Source organism: Polypterus senegalus, chromosome 12 (assembly GCF_016835505.1).
Source record: "Polypterus senegalus isolate Bchr_013 chromosome 12, ASM1683550v1, whole genome shotgun sequence".
Lineage (NCBI taxonomy): Eukaryota > Metazoa > Chordata > Cladistia > Polypteriformes > Polypteridae > Polypterus > Polypterus senegalus.
The window spans coordinates 145,078,231-145,093,950 of record NC_053165.1 but is presented as its reverse complement, the minus strand read 5'-3'; the positions used below and the strand labels follow the sequence as shown (position 1 = coordinate 145,093,950).

Below are 15,720 nucleotides of genomic sequence, written 5' to 3'. Positions count from 1 at the left end.
AAGTAGCAAAGTTTCATTGTAAATAATTACAAAAAAAAACAAAAAAACATAACATTTACAAATTCAATCCAATTCAGGGTTGTGCTAAGGTGGCCAGCATTACATTTGTGTTAGGCACAAACCAGCTGTGGATGGGGCACCAGTCCAATGCAGGGCATACTTGCACACACACCTACACTGCATCAATTAAAACCTGACAATTAGACTGGCACACACATCTTTGGAATGTGGAAGGAAAACCAACAAAGGGATTACAAACAGAAAAACCATACACAAGTGAAGACTGTGTACATAAAGTGGGGCATTAGATTAGACAGAAGTTTTATTTGTCCCTATGGGGAAATTTGGTTTTTAATAGAAGCTCTTTAAATAAATAATTACATCTTTCTACTATAAAAGAAATCCTGAGATGAGACAAGATGACACTATTTCTAAGAGATTTTTTCAAGTCCCGCGAGACGAGACTTTTACCATGAGATTTTTTCAAGTCCCGCCCTCCTTTCAACCATATTCAAACACGCACACGGTCCTCTCACCTCTCATTCGTGTGAATGCTTTTGACAGATGCACTTCTTGCTCTCTCAGCTCTTATAAATTTTTACGTTTTACTCACTTTAAGATCCCAAATAAAGAAGACTTATTATGTCCAAATCTTATTGAAGAATTTAATTCCGAAGAAATGAGTACACGGGCAATCCTAGCATTGATGAAGTCAAATGAATTAACGCGAAAATTGTGAATTGGCTACACGGAAAATTGGTTAAATGCATATCAATAGACTCTGCTGAAACAGTTGGTGGTGATCTTACGGAAGATGAAAACATCAGTTTACAATATCCTGAAGAATATCTACAACCGTTAACACCATCCGGTCTACCACCGCCTGAATTACTGTTGAAAGAAGGATGTATTCAAGAAAGGTAATGTAGTACGTCTTCCGCAGATCACATTAGACACCAAAGGAGATACTGATATGCCATTCATATTAAAACGTTTACAGCATACTGTTAGAATAACTTTTGCAAAAAAAAATTAACAAATCACAGAGACAAATATTCACTCACGGGCAGTTATACGTTGTGTTTTTACGATGTAAGTCCAAACACAGAATCAAAATGCAATGCGATATTGACTAAAATTCAGAATTCAAAACATTGTTTTTACTGAAGTTTTACAGTAAAAGTGTAAGTTTAAAAAGTATTTGCATGTTAATTTCAAAGCCAAACAGAATGAAATCATATAACGCAACGAATATCTCTAACGAAACATGAAACATAATTTACTTTTAAATTATTACGTTTTACTATGGCTAATTACTCGCTGTAATGTAAAATAGTTATTTCTATTATGCATATGTAACAATTCCATTGAAAATAACAATCTGTTTAAATTGTACATCCGCATCCCCATACGCGAGCGGCAGAAACACAAAGTGGCTAGCGTGTAGCGCCGGCCCAGGGGCTGGCGAGCAAAGCGAGCTGGGGACAAAGCCCCCTAGTAAATAGATAAATATATATATATACAGAAACAATATGGTCTGAACAAACACCCGAATGAATAAAAATGAAGAAAACTAAAAAGAAAGAAAACTGCTGTTTTGGCTGTCCCAGTCACAGTGAGACGCTATACAGACATACAGGAGTTCCAGTTGCATTTCTTGACATACTTCTGCTGAATAACTCCTTGGCTGAAAGTCCTCAGTGTTAGTGTGTTCAGCATTGTTCATAATGGCACTCACTTTTGTTTTCATTCTCTCTTCCACTCATACCGTAGGAGGTCCGGAGTGTGTCCAATGAACACAAACATAAGAACATAAGAAATTTGACAAACCAGAGGAGACCATTCTGTCCATCAAGCCTGTTTATTTAGTAACTAAACCTGCCCTTTTAATTAGCTTGTTGATTTGGAGGGCTTCTCTTGAAGTGATGTTACCAGCCCACCACACCACACTGGCCATTACCGAGTTGTAGAATATGTGAATAATTTGACTTCCCACATTAAAAAAACACAGTCCCCTAAGCAAAAAGAGCACTGTCCTTACTTATATAACTCATTGGTGTTACAAGACTAGCCTGTCATTGATGTGGGCCCCCCAAGTACCTGTAGGAGTAGACCACCTCTACATCCACACTCTAAATAGTGACTAGACATAAAGGCTTTTTGGTGCAGTGAAAGTCAATAACCAGTTCCTTGATTTTGCTGATGTTAAGTTGCAGACAATTCTTTCTGTATCAAGAAACAAAGTTCTCCACCTGACTCCTCTCTTCTGTCTCTTCCCCCTTATCAGTACACCCCATAAGTGCAGAATCTTCTGAGAATTTCTACAAGTGACATGACTGGTGTTATATTTATAGTCTGAAGTGTACTGAGTGAAGAGAAAAAGGAGACAGGCCCATTATTTGTGGTGCTCCAGTTTTGCTCTCACAGTCCACAAGCCTCACAAATGGCGGTCTGCCTAACAGACAGTCCATTATCCAGGACACCATAGGCTTGTCCACCTGCATATCAACGGGGTGGTTGGATTATATTGAAGGTGCTGGCGAAATCAAACAACACAGTCCTCACAGTGCTGCCAGCTTCGTCCAGCCTTATGGAGCAGACAGATACAGTAATTGAATCTTCCATTCCAATCTTTGTCCAATAGGCAAACTACAGTGGGTCCAGGTTGTCTACCACAAGAGGTCTCCTATAGTCCAGGACCAGCCTTTTAAAGGTCTTCACGACGTGAGTTGTACGGTCCACTGGTCTTTAATCATTAGGTCAAGAGGTGTCTGCCTACGCTGGAACAGGAACAATGCGGGATGTTTTCTGCAGCAGTGGCACTTTCTGTATTCATCCATTAACCTCACATACTAAAACAAAAGTATATGCACACAGCAGGCAGATCGATTTGGTGTTCAGATCTTCTGGATACTAGCAGGAATGCATGGCTTTTAGCATGTTTGACCAATATATGCAGTTCTTACTGTATATGACCAGGGACTTCCTATAGACTTAATAGTTGGACACTTCAGTAAATAAGAGACGCTGATGTAGGTGAAGATAGTAGTTGCCATGTGCAGTCTTGGGTTTCCCACTGTGGTGGCTGCAAGATTTTGTTCCAAACTGTTTCACAATCAGTGGCTCGTTTAATTTCATTGTTTAATTAGCTGGTTTATTGCTTTGCGCCCTCCTGCACCTTATCCCATCATCTATGGGAGAGGAGTGAAAGCCTTAAATTCGTCAAACATTTCGATCTCTGGTTTTTGACGGATCTCTACGTTTTAGGGGCCCCTGTTACTGAAAACATCTCGATGATGAGTGTGTTTCTGTCTGTGTGTGTGTCTGACTGTGTGTCACAGTTTCTTGAGGACGGTCTACAGCTAAAACAGGGAGACGGAAAAATACCAAACTCGAATCACCATACAGCTCAGTCTTTTTCCTTTAAATCTATGACAGAAATATAAGTGCTTTGTTGAGGTAGCAATTAATAAAACGGCAACTACATCCCCAATAAGCTCACAGAGTCTTTTTAGAGCATTTCCTTTACTTTGTACATCATTCTGATAAAGCAGATATATGTATTTGGCTGGGCGGCACGGTGGCGCAGTGGTAGCGCTGCTACCTCGCAGTTAGGAGACCCGGGTTCGCTTCCCGGGTCCTCCCTGCGTGGAGTTTGCATGTTCTCCCGTGTCTGTGTGGGTTTCCTCCGGCTCGGTTTCCTCCCACAATCCAAAGACATGCAGGTTAGGTGGATTGGTGATTCTAAATTGGCCCTAGTGTGTGCTTGGTGTGTGGATGTGTTTGTGTGTGTCCTGCGGTGGGTTGGCACCCTGCCCAGGATTGGTTCCTGCCTTGTGCCCTGTGTTGGCTGGGATTGGCTCCAGCAGACCCCCGTGACCCTGTGTTCGGATTCAGCGGGTTAGAAAATGGATGGATGGATGTATTTGGCTGACATGTGTGATAACAATTTGAAGAACAGACAGTGATGCCAGAGCCGGTCAGTCCATTAGAGAACTTAGGTCGCCACCCTCTGAAGTCGTTGAACTCTGATGATACTAAGTGGGACCTGCTTATAAAAGTTAAAGTGTGCACACTCCGTACACCAAGGGGCACGCACTCCTTAAAGTCCATTGTATATACACAAAGGGCCACACTTCCCAACCTCCCAAGTCATCAAAGTCTAATAATACTGACTTCCCACTATAGACAATGATGGGTGATGTCTGTCAGTCCTGCCTAGGGCTCCAAATGGGCTTTGACCGGCACTGAATGCTACAAACTAGAAGTCGAACAAATGAAGTTTACTGACATAACAACTGATTCTTCAGCCTTGTTTATTTTAACCAACTTCTAAATTTGTCAGAGAGCACGCTGTGGTGAGTCAGACGGTGGGTGAAGTCATCTTTTCTGTGGAAGAATAGCAGCAGCCCGATGAGCATACAGGCTGTAGAGACTGACTCAGCTGGCATGTTCCCTCAATTCTCTTTTATTTTCAGTTGAGAATGCATTGGATGTAAAGCTTTACTTCATCTCCTCCAGAGGAACAATTCCCAGTTCTTCATACATACAAGTACCATTTCACTAAACCACCATTGTCATTGGACTCATACACAGCAGGTGACATTACTCCGGCAGCTTTCAGGCAGGCCAAAAAAAAGTTTTAAAAAGGGTGATCATGAGGACTGCTACTCTTCTAATGGTAAATCTATCACACTTTAGAATGTACTTGATGGACTCTATCACATTGCTTTTAAAATTCTCATCTGTAATCAAATTTTCGTTGATCTACTGACATGCAATGCCTTGCAGGTTTCACTGTCAGTGAAAGGTTTTTTTTTTTCTTATTTGGGAATGCCCATGTAGCTTGAGAAATTTCCAGTTTTTTTACTCAGTGCAGCAAAAATCATAATGGCTTGTCCTCCTGTATCCAACAGGGGGCGTTAGCTCCTTGGGAATGAGTTCTTTTTTAATTGTGGCCTGTTACATAACCCAAAACTATATAGATATGATATAAAAAGGCGATATTAACAAATCACAAAGGAGAAATAACTTGGCTTTTTTAATAATAATAATAGTAATAATACATTTTATTTATTTGTAGGCGCCTTTCTAAACATTCAAGGACACTGAACAATAGACAAAGCACGGATTATAAACAAAAGTAAAATACAGAAGTTAAAATCAGACAGAGCAATTGTAATCAAAAGAAAAAGCAGTCTTAAACAAATGAGTTTTAAGTTTAGATTTGAAAAGTGAAAATGATTCAATATTTCTAAGCTCAGGTGGTAGTGAGTATCAAAACTAGGGAGCAGAGCAACTGAATGCTCTGCTCCCCGTAGTGGTAAGACGGACGAAGGGGACAGTCAAGTGGATGGAGGAAGAGGATCTGAGGGTGTGGGAGGGAATGGCAACATGGAGGAGGTTGGACAAATATGGAAGGGGCAAGGTTGTGGATAGCCTTAAAAGTTAGTAGGAGAATTTTGAATTGAATTCGGAACTGAACTGGAAGCCAATGAAGCTGCTGCAAAACGGAAGTGATATGGTGAATAGAGGGGGTTCAAGTAATGAGGCGGGCAGCTGAATTCTGGACCAGTTGAAGCTTATAAAGACATTTGCGAGAAAGACCAAAGAAAAGGGAATTGCAATAATCCAGACAAGAAGTGACAAGGCTATGAACAAGGATAGCAGTGGTGTGGGAAGTGAGGGAGGGGCGAATATGATTAATGTTACGCAGGTGGAAATAGGCAGACCGGGAGATGTTATTGATGTGGGACTGAAAGGATAAAGTGCTGTCAAGAACGACACCCAGACTCTTAACCTGTGGGCAAGGGGAGACAGAGGAATTATCAATAACAAATGAAAAATGATCAGTTTTGGATAATGTTGATTTTGTACCAGTGAGGAGAACCTCAGTTTTGTCAATATTTAATTTAAGAAAGTTTGAAGAAAACCAGGATTTGATTTCTGCTATGCAACCAGTAAGGGAGGAGAGTGGAAAGGAAGCAGTAGGTTTGCTAGTGAGATAGAGCTGGGTGTCATCAGCATAACAGTGGAAGCTAATGTTATATTTATGAAAGATGATGCCAAGGGAAAGGAGGTAAATAATGAAAAGGAGGGGCCTTCAGGAGCCATGGGGCACACCTGAAGTAACAGCGGTGGGTTGGGATGTGAAAGTTTTAAGCTGAACAAACTGAGTGCGGCCTGAGAGCTAGGATCTGAACCAATCTAGTGGTGTGTGGGTAATGCCATTCGAAGATAATCTATTGAGAAGAGTATTGTGACAAATAGTGTCAAAGGCTGCACTCAGATCAAGAAGGATGAGAACAGTAATTAAACCAGAATCAGCTGCCATTAGGAGGTCATTAGTAATTTTTATAAGTGCCGTTTCTGCACTGTGGAGGAGATGAAAACCAGACTGGAACTATTCATATAGATTATTTTGAGATAAATGAGAATGAAGTTGAATAGCCACTATTTTTTCAAGAATTTTGGAAATGAAGGGTAGATTAGAAATAGGATGAAAATTATTGAAATTAGTCGGATCGGCACCAGGTTTTTTCAGTATTGGGGTTATTGCAGCAGTTTTAAAAGATGAAGGAACAGTACCAGTAGTGAGAGAAGAGTGGATTATAGCAGAAATAAGAGGGGCCAGAGAGGAGAGGCAGGCTTTGACCAGAACTGTAGGGAGGGGGTCCAGTTGACAGGTGGATGGCTTAGACTTACAGACGAGATCTGAGATTTCTGAGAAGGTAGGAAGCTGAAAAGACGAAAATGAGTGAGTTGGTGGGTGAAATTCAAATGCAGTACTGGAGGAATCCGCATAGAGAGACTGGTGAATCTTCTGGATTTTTTCATTAAAAAAGTACATAAGGGAATTGCAAAATTCAGTTGAGTAAAGGTGAGAAGGTAAAGAATCCGGAGGTTGTGTGATATTGTTAAGTAGTGAAAACAATGACTTGGTGTTTCCTTCATTGGAAGAAATAATGAGATTATAACAGTTAGATTTAGTTTGGGCAATACAGTCCTTGTAATAAAGTATATGGTTTTTGTACATCTCTTTGTGAACAAAGAGTCCAGTTTTTTCATATAATCACTCAAGTTGCCGGCCTTTGGCTTTCAAAAGCCGAAGTTCAGGTGTGAACCAGGGAGCAGAAAAGGAGAAAGACACTGATCTAGTTTTATAAGTCCAGTGTTATAGTGTGAGACCAGTTCCTCAGGAGTGGATAAATTATCAATGACGGCTTACGTGGCATACATAACAGATGAAGGAAGCCGATGGACAGATGGGAGATAACATCATTCGATCCTGAAAATCCTTCCACTGTAACGATGAAATAGCCAACACACAAATAAAGAAAATCTATCCTCTCCTTCTACCTCCAGTTGAGTGTTGCTCCTTTTATACTGGACCCAGAACAGCTTCTGGTGACTGGTATTTCCGGCTTGTTTGGGAACCAGGGTAGTGCCCCTTGTGGCACCCAGGCACTCTGACATGTCTGCACTTCAGTTCCCATGAACCCCTGCAGGTGTCAAAGCTGGGACGCCTGCAGCACACTAGTGCCACCAAACGTACGAGGGATGGAACTGCTCCTGGCCTCCGGATTCTGCTTGTCTATCCTCTGGCAACTTCCATTTTGTCCAGCGGTCATGTGTCGTCCTGTCAGGATGGCTGTCTGTCCTCCATGACACTCACAAGGGCACAAGGCAGGATCAAACTCTGTGGAGGGTGCCAGTCCATCACAGGGTAAACACACACCAAGCAGACGCTGGGGCCAGTTTAGGATCGCCAATCCACTTAACCTGCATGTCTTTGGACTGTGGGAGGAAACTGGAGATCCTGGAGGAAACCAGCACAGACGCAGGGAGAACATGCAAACTGCACACAGGGAGGACCCTGGCCGTCTTGCAGTAAAGCAGAGGGGTCAACACTGTGCCACCCTAACTGGGGATTGTGCTTTATTAATTAGTTTTTGACTTGTTATTCCTTTTTACAGTGATGCCAGCAGGGGGCACTCCAGCTAACTGTGTCCAACACAGACAAGCATAGACACAAGTATAAAAGCACAAGAGAGTTTATTAGTGGCAAAATCTTCCAATAAGTGTTTCCCACACCACAACCACCAGTACAATAAGCACAGCACACAGCAATGCTTTGTCTCTTCCCCTCTCTGTCTTTCTCTTTGTCTCTGCCTCCTTCACTCCACACAGCAAGCATTGTCCTCCACCCACTGACTCTGCTGCCCCAAATGAAGGTCAGCAGGCTTCTTTAATGTTGCACCCGGGAGTACTTTCAGTGGCCCATTCACATGGTCCAGAAGCACTTCCAGGTGAGGCAGAAGCCAAGTGAAGTAGAGCTCTGCAGTCCCCATGCCCAGGGCCGTCTTAACAGCATCATAGCCCCCCTTAATAAAGTAGTGTGCTGGGGCCCCTGTTTTGATAGCAAAAGAGAAAAATACATAAGCATCAGAAACACAATGTGCCCCAATGCTCCTGGGTCTCTCGGCCAGTCCCCATTGTGCCCATATGTTTAGGCGGATTCACCCGCAGTGCCCACTGTTGGCTCCCACGGAAGCCAACAGGGCAGAGTCTGCAAACTCCAACTCCTAGCGTGCCCTGTGGGAATCAGAGACATCGCTGCCATCTAGCGATCCGGGGGAGATAATGCCCTGTGCACGTTCTCTCCCAAGGGTCCTTCCATTATGAAGGCGTCCCAGCTGGGGCCCATTAACCAGCCGTCCGCCACATCTGTTTATTATTTTCTTGACAAAATGAAATAAGCAGCATTGCAATAGCTCACATTGATCATACATGAGATAGGACCTTAACCGCTACATACCTTAATTCTCGTAAACTTAAAAACATTTTATCACCATCTGAGATTGCCTTCAGATTAGACTGCGTACTGTCAACAATATCTGAATTTGACTTCTCGCTAGGAAGGCTCAGGCGAGTCAACCTGAAAAAAAAAAAGCAGAATGACATTTTAGCAAGTTTATGAAATAAATACAGCAAACCTCATTTGCATTTTCATTGGCGCATTTTTATGATTAAGATGGTGGCAATCCAGGTCACACTCTTCATAAGCATTTTGACGTTCACAACATTCATTTATTTATCCATCTATTTCCTGAAACCATTTTTTTCCATTACAGGGTTATGAGCAGGCAGAGTCAGTGCTACGAGGAAGTAACCGTTACATTCAAAGCAGCCCTGTTTGTTTGACTTTTTCAATATGCAAGGCTGTCTATCCATTAATTGATTTGCTTTCATTTCATTTACATTGTGCTCCTTTTTCCTTTCGTTTTGTTGGTCTCCCTTTGCCCCCAGACGTTTGCGCCATGTGCTTCACCTGCTTCCTTGATGGGGTGTAAAATCCTAATCTGCTGCAGGTCACTGATGTCTGACCGGGACAGAGACAGAGAGAAACAGGAGTGTCCAGCCTGAGGGCAGAGAGGAGTCTTGTTAGATTAGAGATATGAGATACACTGCAAGAGCATTGTGACATTATCATGCCATCAATAAACAGAAGTAGCAAAAGATAAATAAATAAATATAGTAAATAAGAGTGAAATAAAGGCAACATGGGTGGAACGGTGGCACAGTGGGTAGCACTGTTGCCTTGCAGTTAGGAGACCCAGGTTCACTTCCAGGGTCATCCCTTCGTGGAGTTTGCATGTTCTCCCTGTGTCTGCGTGGGTTTCCTCCCGCAATCCAAAAGACATGCAGGTTAGGTGCATTGGCGATCCTAAATTGTCCCTAATGTGTGCTTGGTGTGTGTGTGTGCGCACCCTGCGGTGGGCTGGCGCACTGCCCGGGGTGTACTGGCTGGGATTGGCTCCAGCAGACCCCCGTGACCCTGTAGTTAGGATATAGCAGGCTGGATAATGGATGGATAAAGGTAACATAGAGTATAATTCCACCTACACCAGTACACAAAACAGGGCAGGTTACTGGGAGCTCAGTAGGGGGAGAGGCTGTCCCTGAACCAGGTGGTGTGAGTGGGGAGGCTCTGGTAGCAGAAGGCAGAAGGGGGCTGTGATCGGAGCCATATTACCAGCATTATACGCCCCTTGGGCAAAGTAGTGCACTTGGGCCATAGGCATCAGGAAACATTGTGCACGTACATGAAGACAGCCCTGGCTGCCATCAGAGATCCTGTGTGTCGGCTTTCCTCGGACATCTTCTGCAGTAGACGGTATGAAACTGTGGAAGGTCAGCCCCAGTGATTTTAGAAGCTGTGCATTGGAGGAGCAAGTGAGGCTACCAAACCACAACGTGATGCATCCGGTCAGGATCCTTTCAATAGTGGAGTGGTAAAATTTCACTCTCCCCAAACGTCTTTAGCCTCCTGAGGAAAATCCTTGCTGAACCCTCTTCAGTATGCAGGTGGTGTTGACAGATCACGAAAGGTAGCCGGTGATCTGAACAACAATAAGCTGCTAACGTGCCTGCACAGGGGAGCCGTTGATGTGAAGTGGAACATGGCTGCCTTTGTTCCTCCTGAAGTCAAGAATAGTCTCTTTTGTTTTGTTGACATTCAGGGAGAGGTTGTTGTTATTACACCATACAGTCGGGCCTTTTACCTTCCTCCTGTAGGCAGCCTCGCTGTTTTCGCTGATGAGGCCAATCACAGTGGTGTTGGCAGCAAAACGTGATGATGCTGTTGCCCGCATGCTTTGCTAGACATTCACAGGTGTATCGCTACGTGTATGAAGAGCGCACACCTGCATGCTTGTCAAAGTTATTAATAACTAGTTCTTCCAGGGTGCAGTATAGCAGCCTGTGTGGCGAGCCAAGCCCTCGGTGAGACTGAACGTGCTGCCATGATTTGTATTTTCTTTAATGAATGTGCATATGTGGGTTTGGTAGTGTACTGGTAAAATAAATTCCATTCATCCATTTTCTCACTTGCTAGTTGGATTGAGGGTCTGCCTACCGTGAAAGCATTGGGCGTCAGTAGGGAAACAACCCTGGATGAAGTGCCAGTCTTTCACATGGCACACCTATTCACACACACCCACAATAATAATAGATACCAATTACCCTAACTTGCATCTCTATGGGATGTGAGAGAAAAACCCATAGAGACGAGGGCAGAACATGCACTCACCCCACAGATGGGGAATCTGGAGCTGGGAGACTGCAGCAGTAACCATTACGCCACCAAGTCGACACCGAGGAGTTCCAACGAAATGACACGGCAACGTCAACGCCTGACTTGAAAATGATTTTTGTCCTTGTCCTCTTACTATGAAATAATAAACTAAATGAAATACTTGACAGAGATTTAGCCATCTTATTCAATGGCAAATAGAAATCACCATAACACATAACTAAATGTCTATGAATTTTATGTCATCTAGCAGCTGACATGTTTTTCTTTGCCACCTTAATAAAAGCATTAATGTCAACGTGACCTACACTAGAAGTCCCAAAGCACATAAATCCCTATAAGTTTCAAAACCACTTCCACAAAAAAAAAAAAAGCCAATTAGAGGGGGATATCGCCGTCAAACCCTGGCTAGTAATAAGGACAAGCACAACATATTTTTCTCTATTATCCATCCATTCATTATCCAACCCGCTATATCCTAACTGCAGGGTCACGGGGGTCTGCTGGAGCCAAACCCAGCCAACACAGGGTGCAAGGCAGGAAACAAAATCCCCGGGCAGAACGCCAACCCATCGCAGGGCGCACACACACAAACACACACACACCAAGTACACACTAGGGACAATTTTAGAACTGCCAATCCACCTAACCTGTAAAATTCCTGGGATGAGATGTGACTTTTTCAGAGAGACACTTTCATGTCCCACAAGATGAGACTTTGTGCCAAGAGATTTAACCATGAAATAAAAGACAAAGAGTAGAACATTGTAAAGAATTGATCAACTCCAGTTGGGTCGACCGGACGGGGGATGTATGATGTTCAAAAGACCTGATGACGCTGGGCAACATCACTGATGAAGTGTCCAGGCTGCACGGGAAGGTGTGTGGAAAATGCTTGAATAAAACATGCAATGCATTTCATTCCTATGTGCATTACAAAATACAGTCCAATAGATGGTGCGCTGCAAGCGTTAATGCTGAGATCTACCTTGGTTACTAGTTTAAGTCTTAGACGAGTATCACAGCTAATAATAATAATAATAATAATATTGACAGATGTGCTTGAATTTTTATGTATTTATTTTAAAAAATAAAAATAGGGCAGAGTGGTGGCTTTGAAGTAGGGATCTGCACTGGTAATCGGAAGGTTGCCGGTTCAAATCCCGTAAATGCCCGAAGTGACTCTACTCTGTTGGGCCCTTGAGCAAGGCCCTTCACCTGCAATTGCTCCGTCCTGGGTAATAATAATAATACATTTTATTTATATTGCACTTCATATTTTAGAAATCTCAAAGTGCTACAGAGTAAAAACAAAAAAAAAAATAAAATAAAACAAGAAAATCTATGTATGCTTTAACAAAATATCTTTCTAAAAAGATGAGTTTTTAGATTCCGTTTAAAAACATCAGTCGACTGTGGGGCTCTCAGGTAGTCAGGGAGGGCGTTCCACAGTCTCGGCGCCACAGATGAAAAAGCCCTATCACCCATACTGTGAAGCTTGGTTCTAGGGACTTGGAGAGTGTTAGTGTGTACAGAGCGGAGAGTGCGTGAGGAGGTATGAGGGGTAAGGAGTTCCTGTAAGTAAAGGGGGCCATGTCCATAGATGCACTGATGGGTGAGGAGAACGACCTTGAACTCAATTCTGAGTGGAACAGGGAGCCAGTGAAGGGTTTTCAGGATTGGGGTGATATGGTCATGCTTTCGCACCCTCATCAGGATCCTGGCAGTGCAATTCTGAATATACTGGAGTCTCTGAATACTCTTGCCAGGAATCCCGATGAGGAGCGCATTACAGTAATCCAACCTGGAGGAGACAAAGGCATGGGTGAGCTTCTCTGCATCTCTGCAGGGTGAGAGTTGGTCAGAGTTTAGCAATATTCTTGAGGTGGTAGAAGGAAGACTTACAGAGGTGTTTGATGTGGGCGTCAAAGGTGAGTTGAGGGTCCATTTTAACACCCAGATTGGTGACAGATGTGGAAAGGGGAATGTTTTGGCCAGCGAAAGTGATACTGGTGACGGTAGAAGAGCGGAGATGGTGTGATGTGACAACTAAGATGGCTTCTGTTTTGGATCTGTTCAGCTGAAGAAAATTGAGCCTCATCCACGCCTCTATCTTCTCCAGGCAGGTAGTCAATGTAGATATTAGCAGAGGAGCAGTAGAGGAGGTGGGGGTAGTCCTGAGGTAAAGCTGAGTGTCATCAGCATAGCAGTGAAAAGATAAACCATGTCTGCTAATGACATTTCCAAGGGGGAGCATGTAGATGGTAAAAAGGATGGGGCCTAGCACAGAGCCCTGTGGGACACCACAAGTGACGTTGTGGGTATGAGATTTTGCGCTGCCCAGGGCGACGTGCTCAGTTCTGCCGGTCAGGTAAGATGTGAACCAATTGTGAACATTTCCAGAGAGTCCAATGGTGTATTTCAGGTGGTGAAGGAGAATGTTGTGGTCTATTGTGTCAAAAGCAGCTGTCAGGTCAAGGAGGATGAGTAAAGAAGGGGAACCAGTATCTGCTGTTATCAGAAGATCATTGGTGACCCTGACCAGGGCTGTTTCGGTGCTATGGTCAGGGTGGAAACCAGACTGAAACTTTTCAAACAGATTATTTAGTTTGAGGTGGTCATGAAGTTGAGTTGCATCTATTTTTTCCAGAACTTTAGAGAGAAATGGAAGATTGGAGATGGGCCTTTAATTAGAGAGAACTTCAGAATCCAGGGTGGGTTTTTTTCAGTAGGGGTCTGATGATAGCAGTTTTTAGTGAAGAAGGAATATGGCCAGCCAAAAGGGACTGGTTTATGATCCTGGTGATAAGTGGAGAGACGGCAGAGACGATGGCCCTCAATAAAGCTGAGGGGAAAGGGTCCAGGGAACTGGTAGACAGTTTAATTTTCCTGATGACATCCTCCACCTCTTCCCGTGTGGCAATTGAGAAAGAGCAAAGGGGCTGGACAGTCTCAGACAGTATGACGTTAATCTGCATCTGTCCCTGCATGTAGGCCATCCAACCTGCAGGGAAAAACCAGGGGGTTGGTGGCAGAATTGGCACGCCATTCCATCTGAACTAGTGTGGTGCTGAGGTGTGACTGATCGCATGGCTGAACTCGGGTCCCAATCTGGGGATCCTGATTTGATTTGTCACGTGGTGGGTGCGGCAATGTGCTGTATCAGTGCCAGCTCCTAACCTCTCTTTAAAAAGCTCCACTTTACATCAATGTGTATTAACACTGACCATAACGCACACACAGTAGGTTTACTGGATTTAATGAATATTATTTGGATTTTTACTGACAGATGCCTCAAGCGGTGACAGTATATTTAACAAACTGGAGGCTTATATTTACCGGTTTGAAAACATTTCTGACATGCATTGTCTTTCTGGGTGCAGCGTTCGTGGATTCCTTTTAGTTTCTTACTTCTTAAGCGAAAAACAGGCGTGTTCTTGTACACTAATTTAATAGCAGAGCTGATACTCTCACCTAAGGCGTGTGCATTTGGGAGTGGTGCTGGGTGTGAGGATTTCACCCAGAGCCGACTAAAAGCGATTTGTCAACAAATGAACATTTAACATACACTTAAAATGTAAGGTATTATATAATATACCATAGACTCTTAAATAATTAAAATAAGAAATTGGAAGCCAAAATGTATTAGTATTACACGTCATGTTTCAAGTTGTCAATAAGGTGAGGATATAAAACGTGCATTAGTTAACATTAATTACTTTGAAATATGTAATACATTGATCTGAACTCAAGGTCTAGTTTGGGTATGTTGTATATGTTATATAAAAGACGTTTTACTTTCAGTTTTGCCCCCTTTTTAAGTTATTCTCTTTTGTTATCAGTTGTTTTTTTTTTACTTCACAAGCCATGTGCGCTCTAAACACAACAATTCTAAACTATATTCTGCTTAGTTTTTAGAGTTTTTTGTTTATGACATTTGATCCTAATGATTTATTTATGCAGGTGGACTGAAGCGTCAAGTAGGTTTATTATTAATAAAAAGCTTGAGAACTTGGATTTCTGTACTTAATAATAATAATAATAATAATAATAATAATAATAATAATAATTTTACAAATTCTGTTTCTAAAATGCTTAAATACGATCACATTAACATTAGGCAAGGAATGAACAGTGCGTTTACATTATCATTCACACAAACCTGAATTCTAAAATACCTTCTTCCGGTTAGGGAAACTGGGTTATTGGCCTGTGAGAAACCTGATTAACAGAGTTGGAGTTCTGCAGGAATAACAAGATGATGTGGCCACGTAAGCTCATCTCCAGGTTACTGTTAAGGATCTTGTAGTCTGCGCATGTCCGTAGCACTCCATCAGCCTGCGCAGGTATTTGCTTCGCACGCGCTTTCGGCAGCCGCACATAGGAGGAGCAGCAGGTTGGCAGCTTGCACCACACGACGAAACCAAATTAGGACCCGAGTGCAGCTGTGCAGCTGGTGACACCTCAGCACCACACAAGTTCGAATGGAATGGAACAGTGTGCGTTTTTTTTGTGACTAGAGTGTCAATCTTGCCACCAACCGCCAGGTAGAAGCGTCCACAAAATATATTCCCCGAGGCAAATGTTCGGGCGATCGCGTTAATCCTTCTCCTGACTGAAATTAT

At 43.0% G+C, this 15,720-nt stretch overlaps 1 protein-coding gene across 1 annotated transcript in view; it reads left to right on the top strand.

Annotated features, from left to right (window-relative positions):
- The first annotated feature begins 11,927 nt into the window (after positions 1-11,927).
- The window catches only part of fan1 (FANCD2 and FANCI associated nuclease 1), a 24,323-nt gene continuing 20,530 nt past the window's right edge, over positions 11,928-15,720 (top strand). Inside the window, exon 1 of the mRNA XM_039771376.1 lies at positions 11,928-11,975. Coding sequence (XP_039627310.1) covers positions 11,928-11,975 — 48 coding nt within the window. The remainder of the gene's footprint in view (positions 11,976-15,720) is intronic.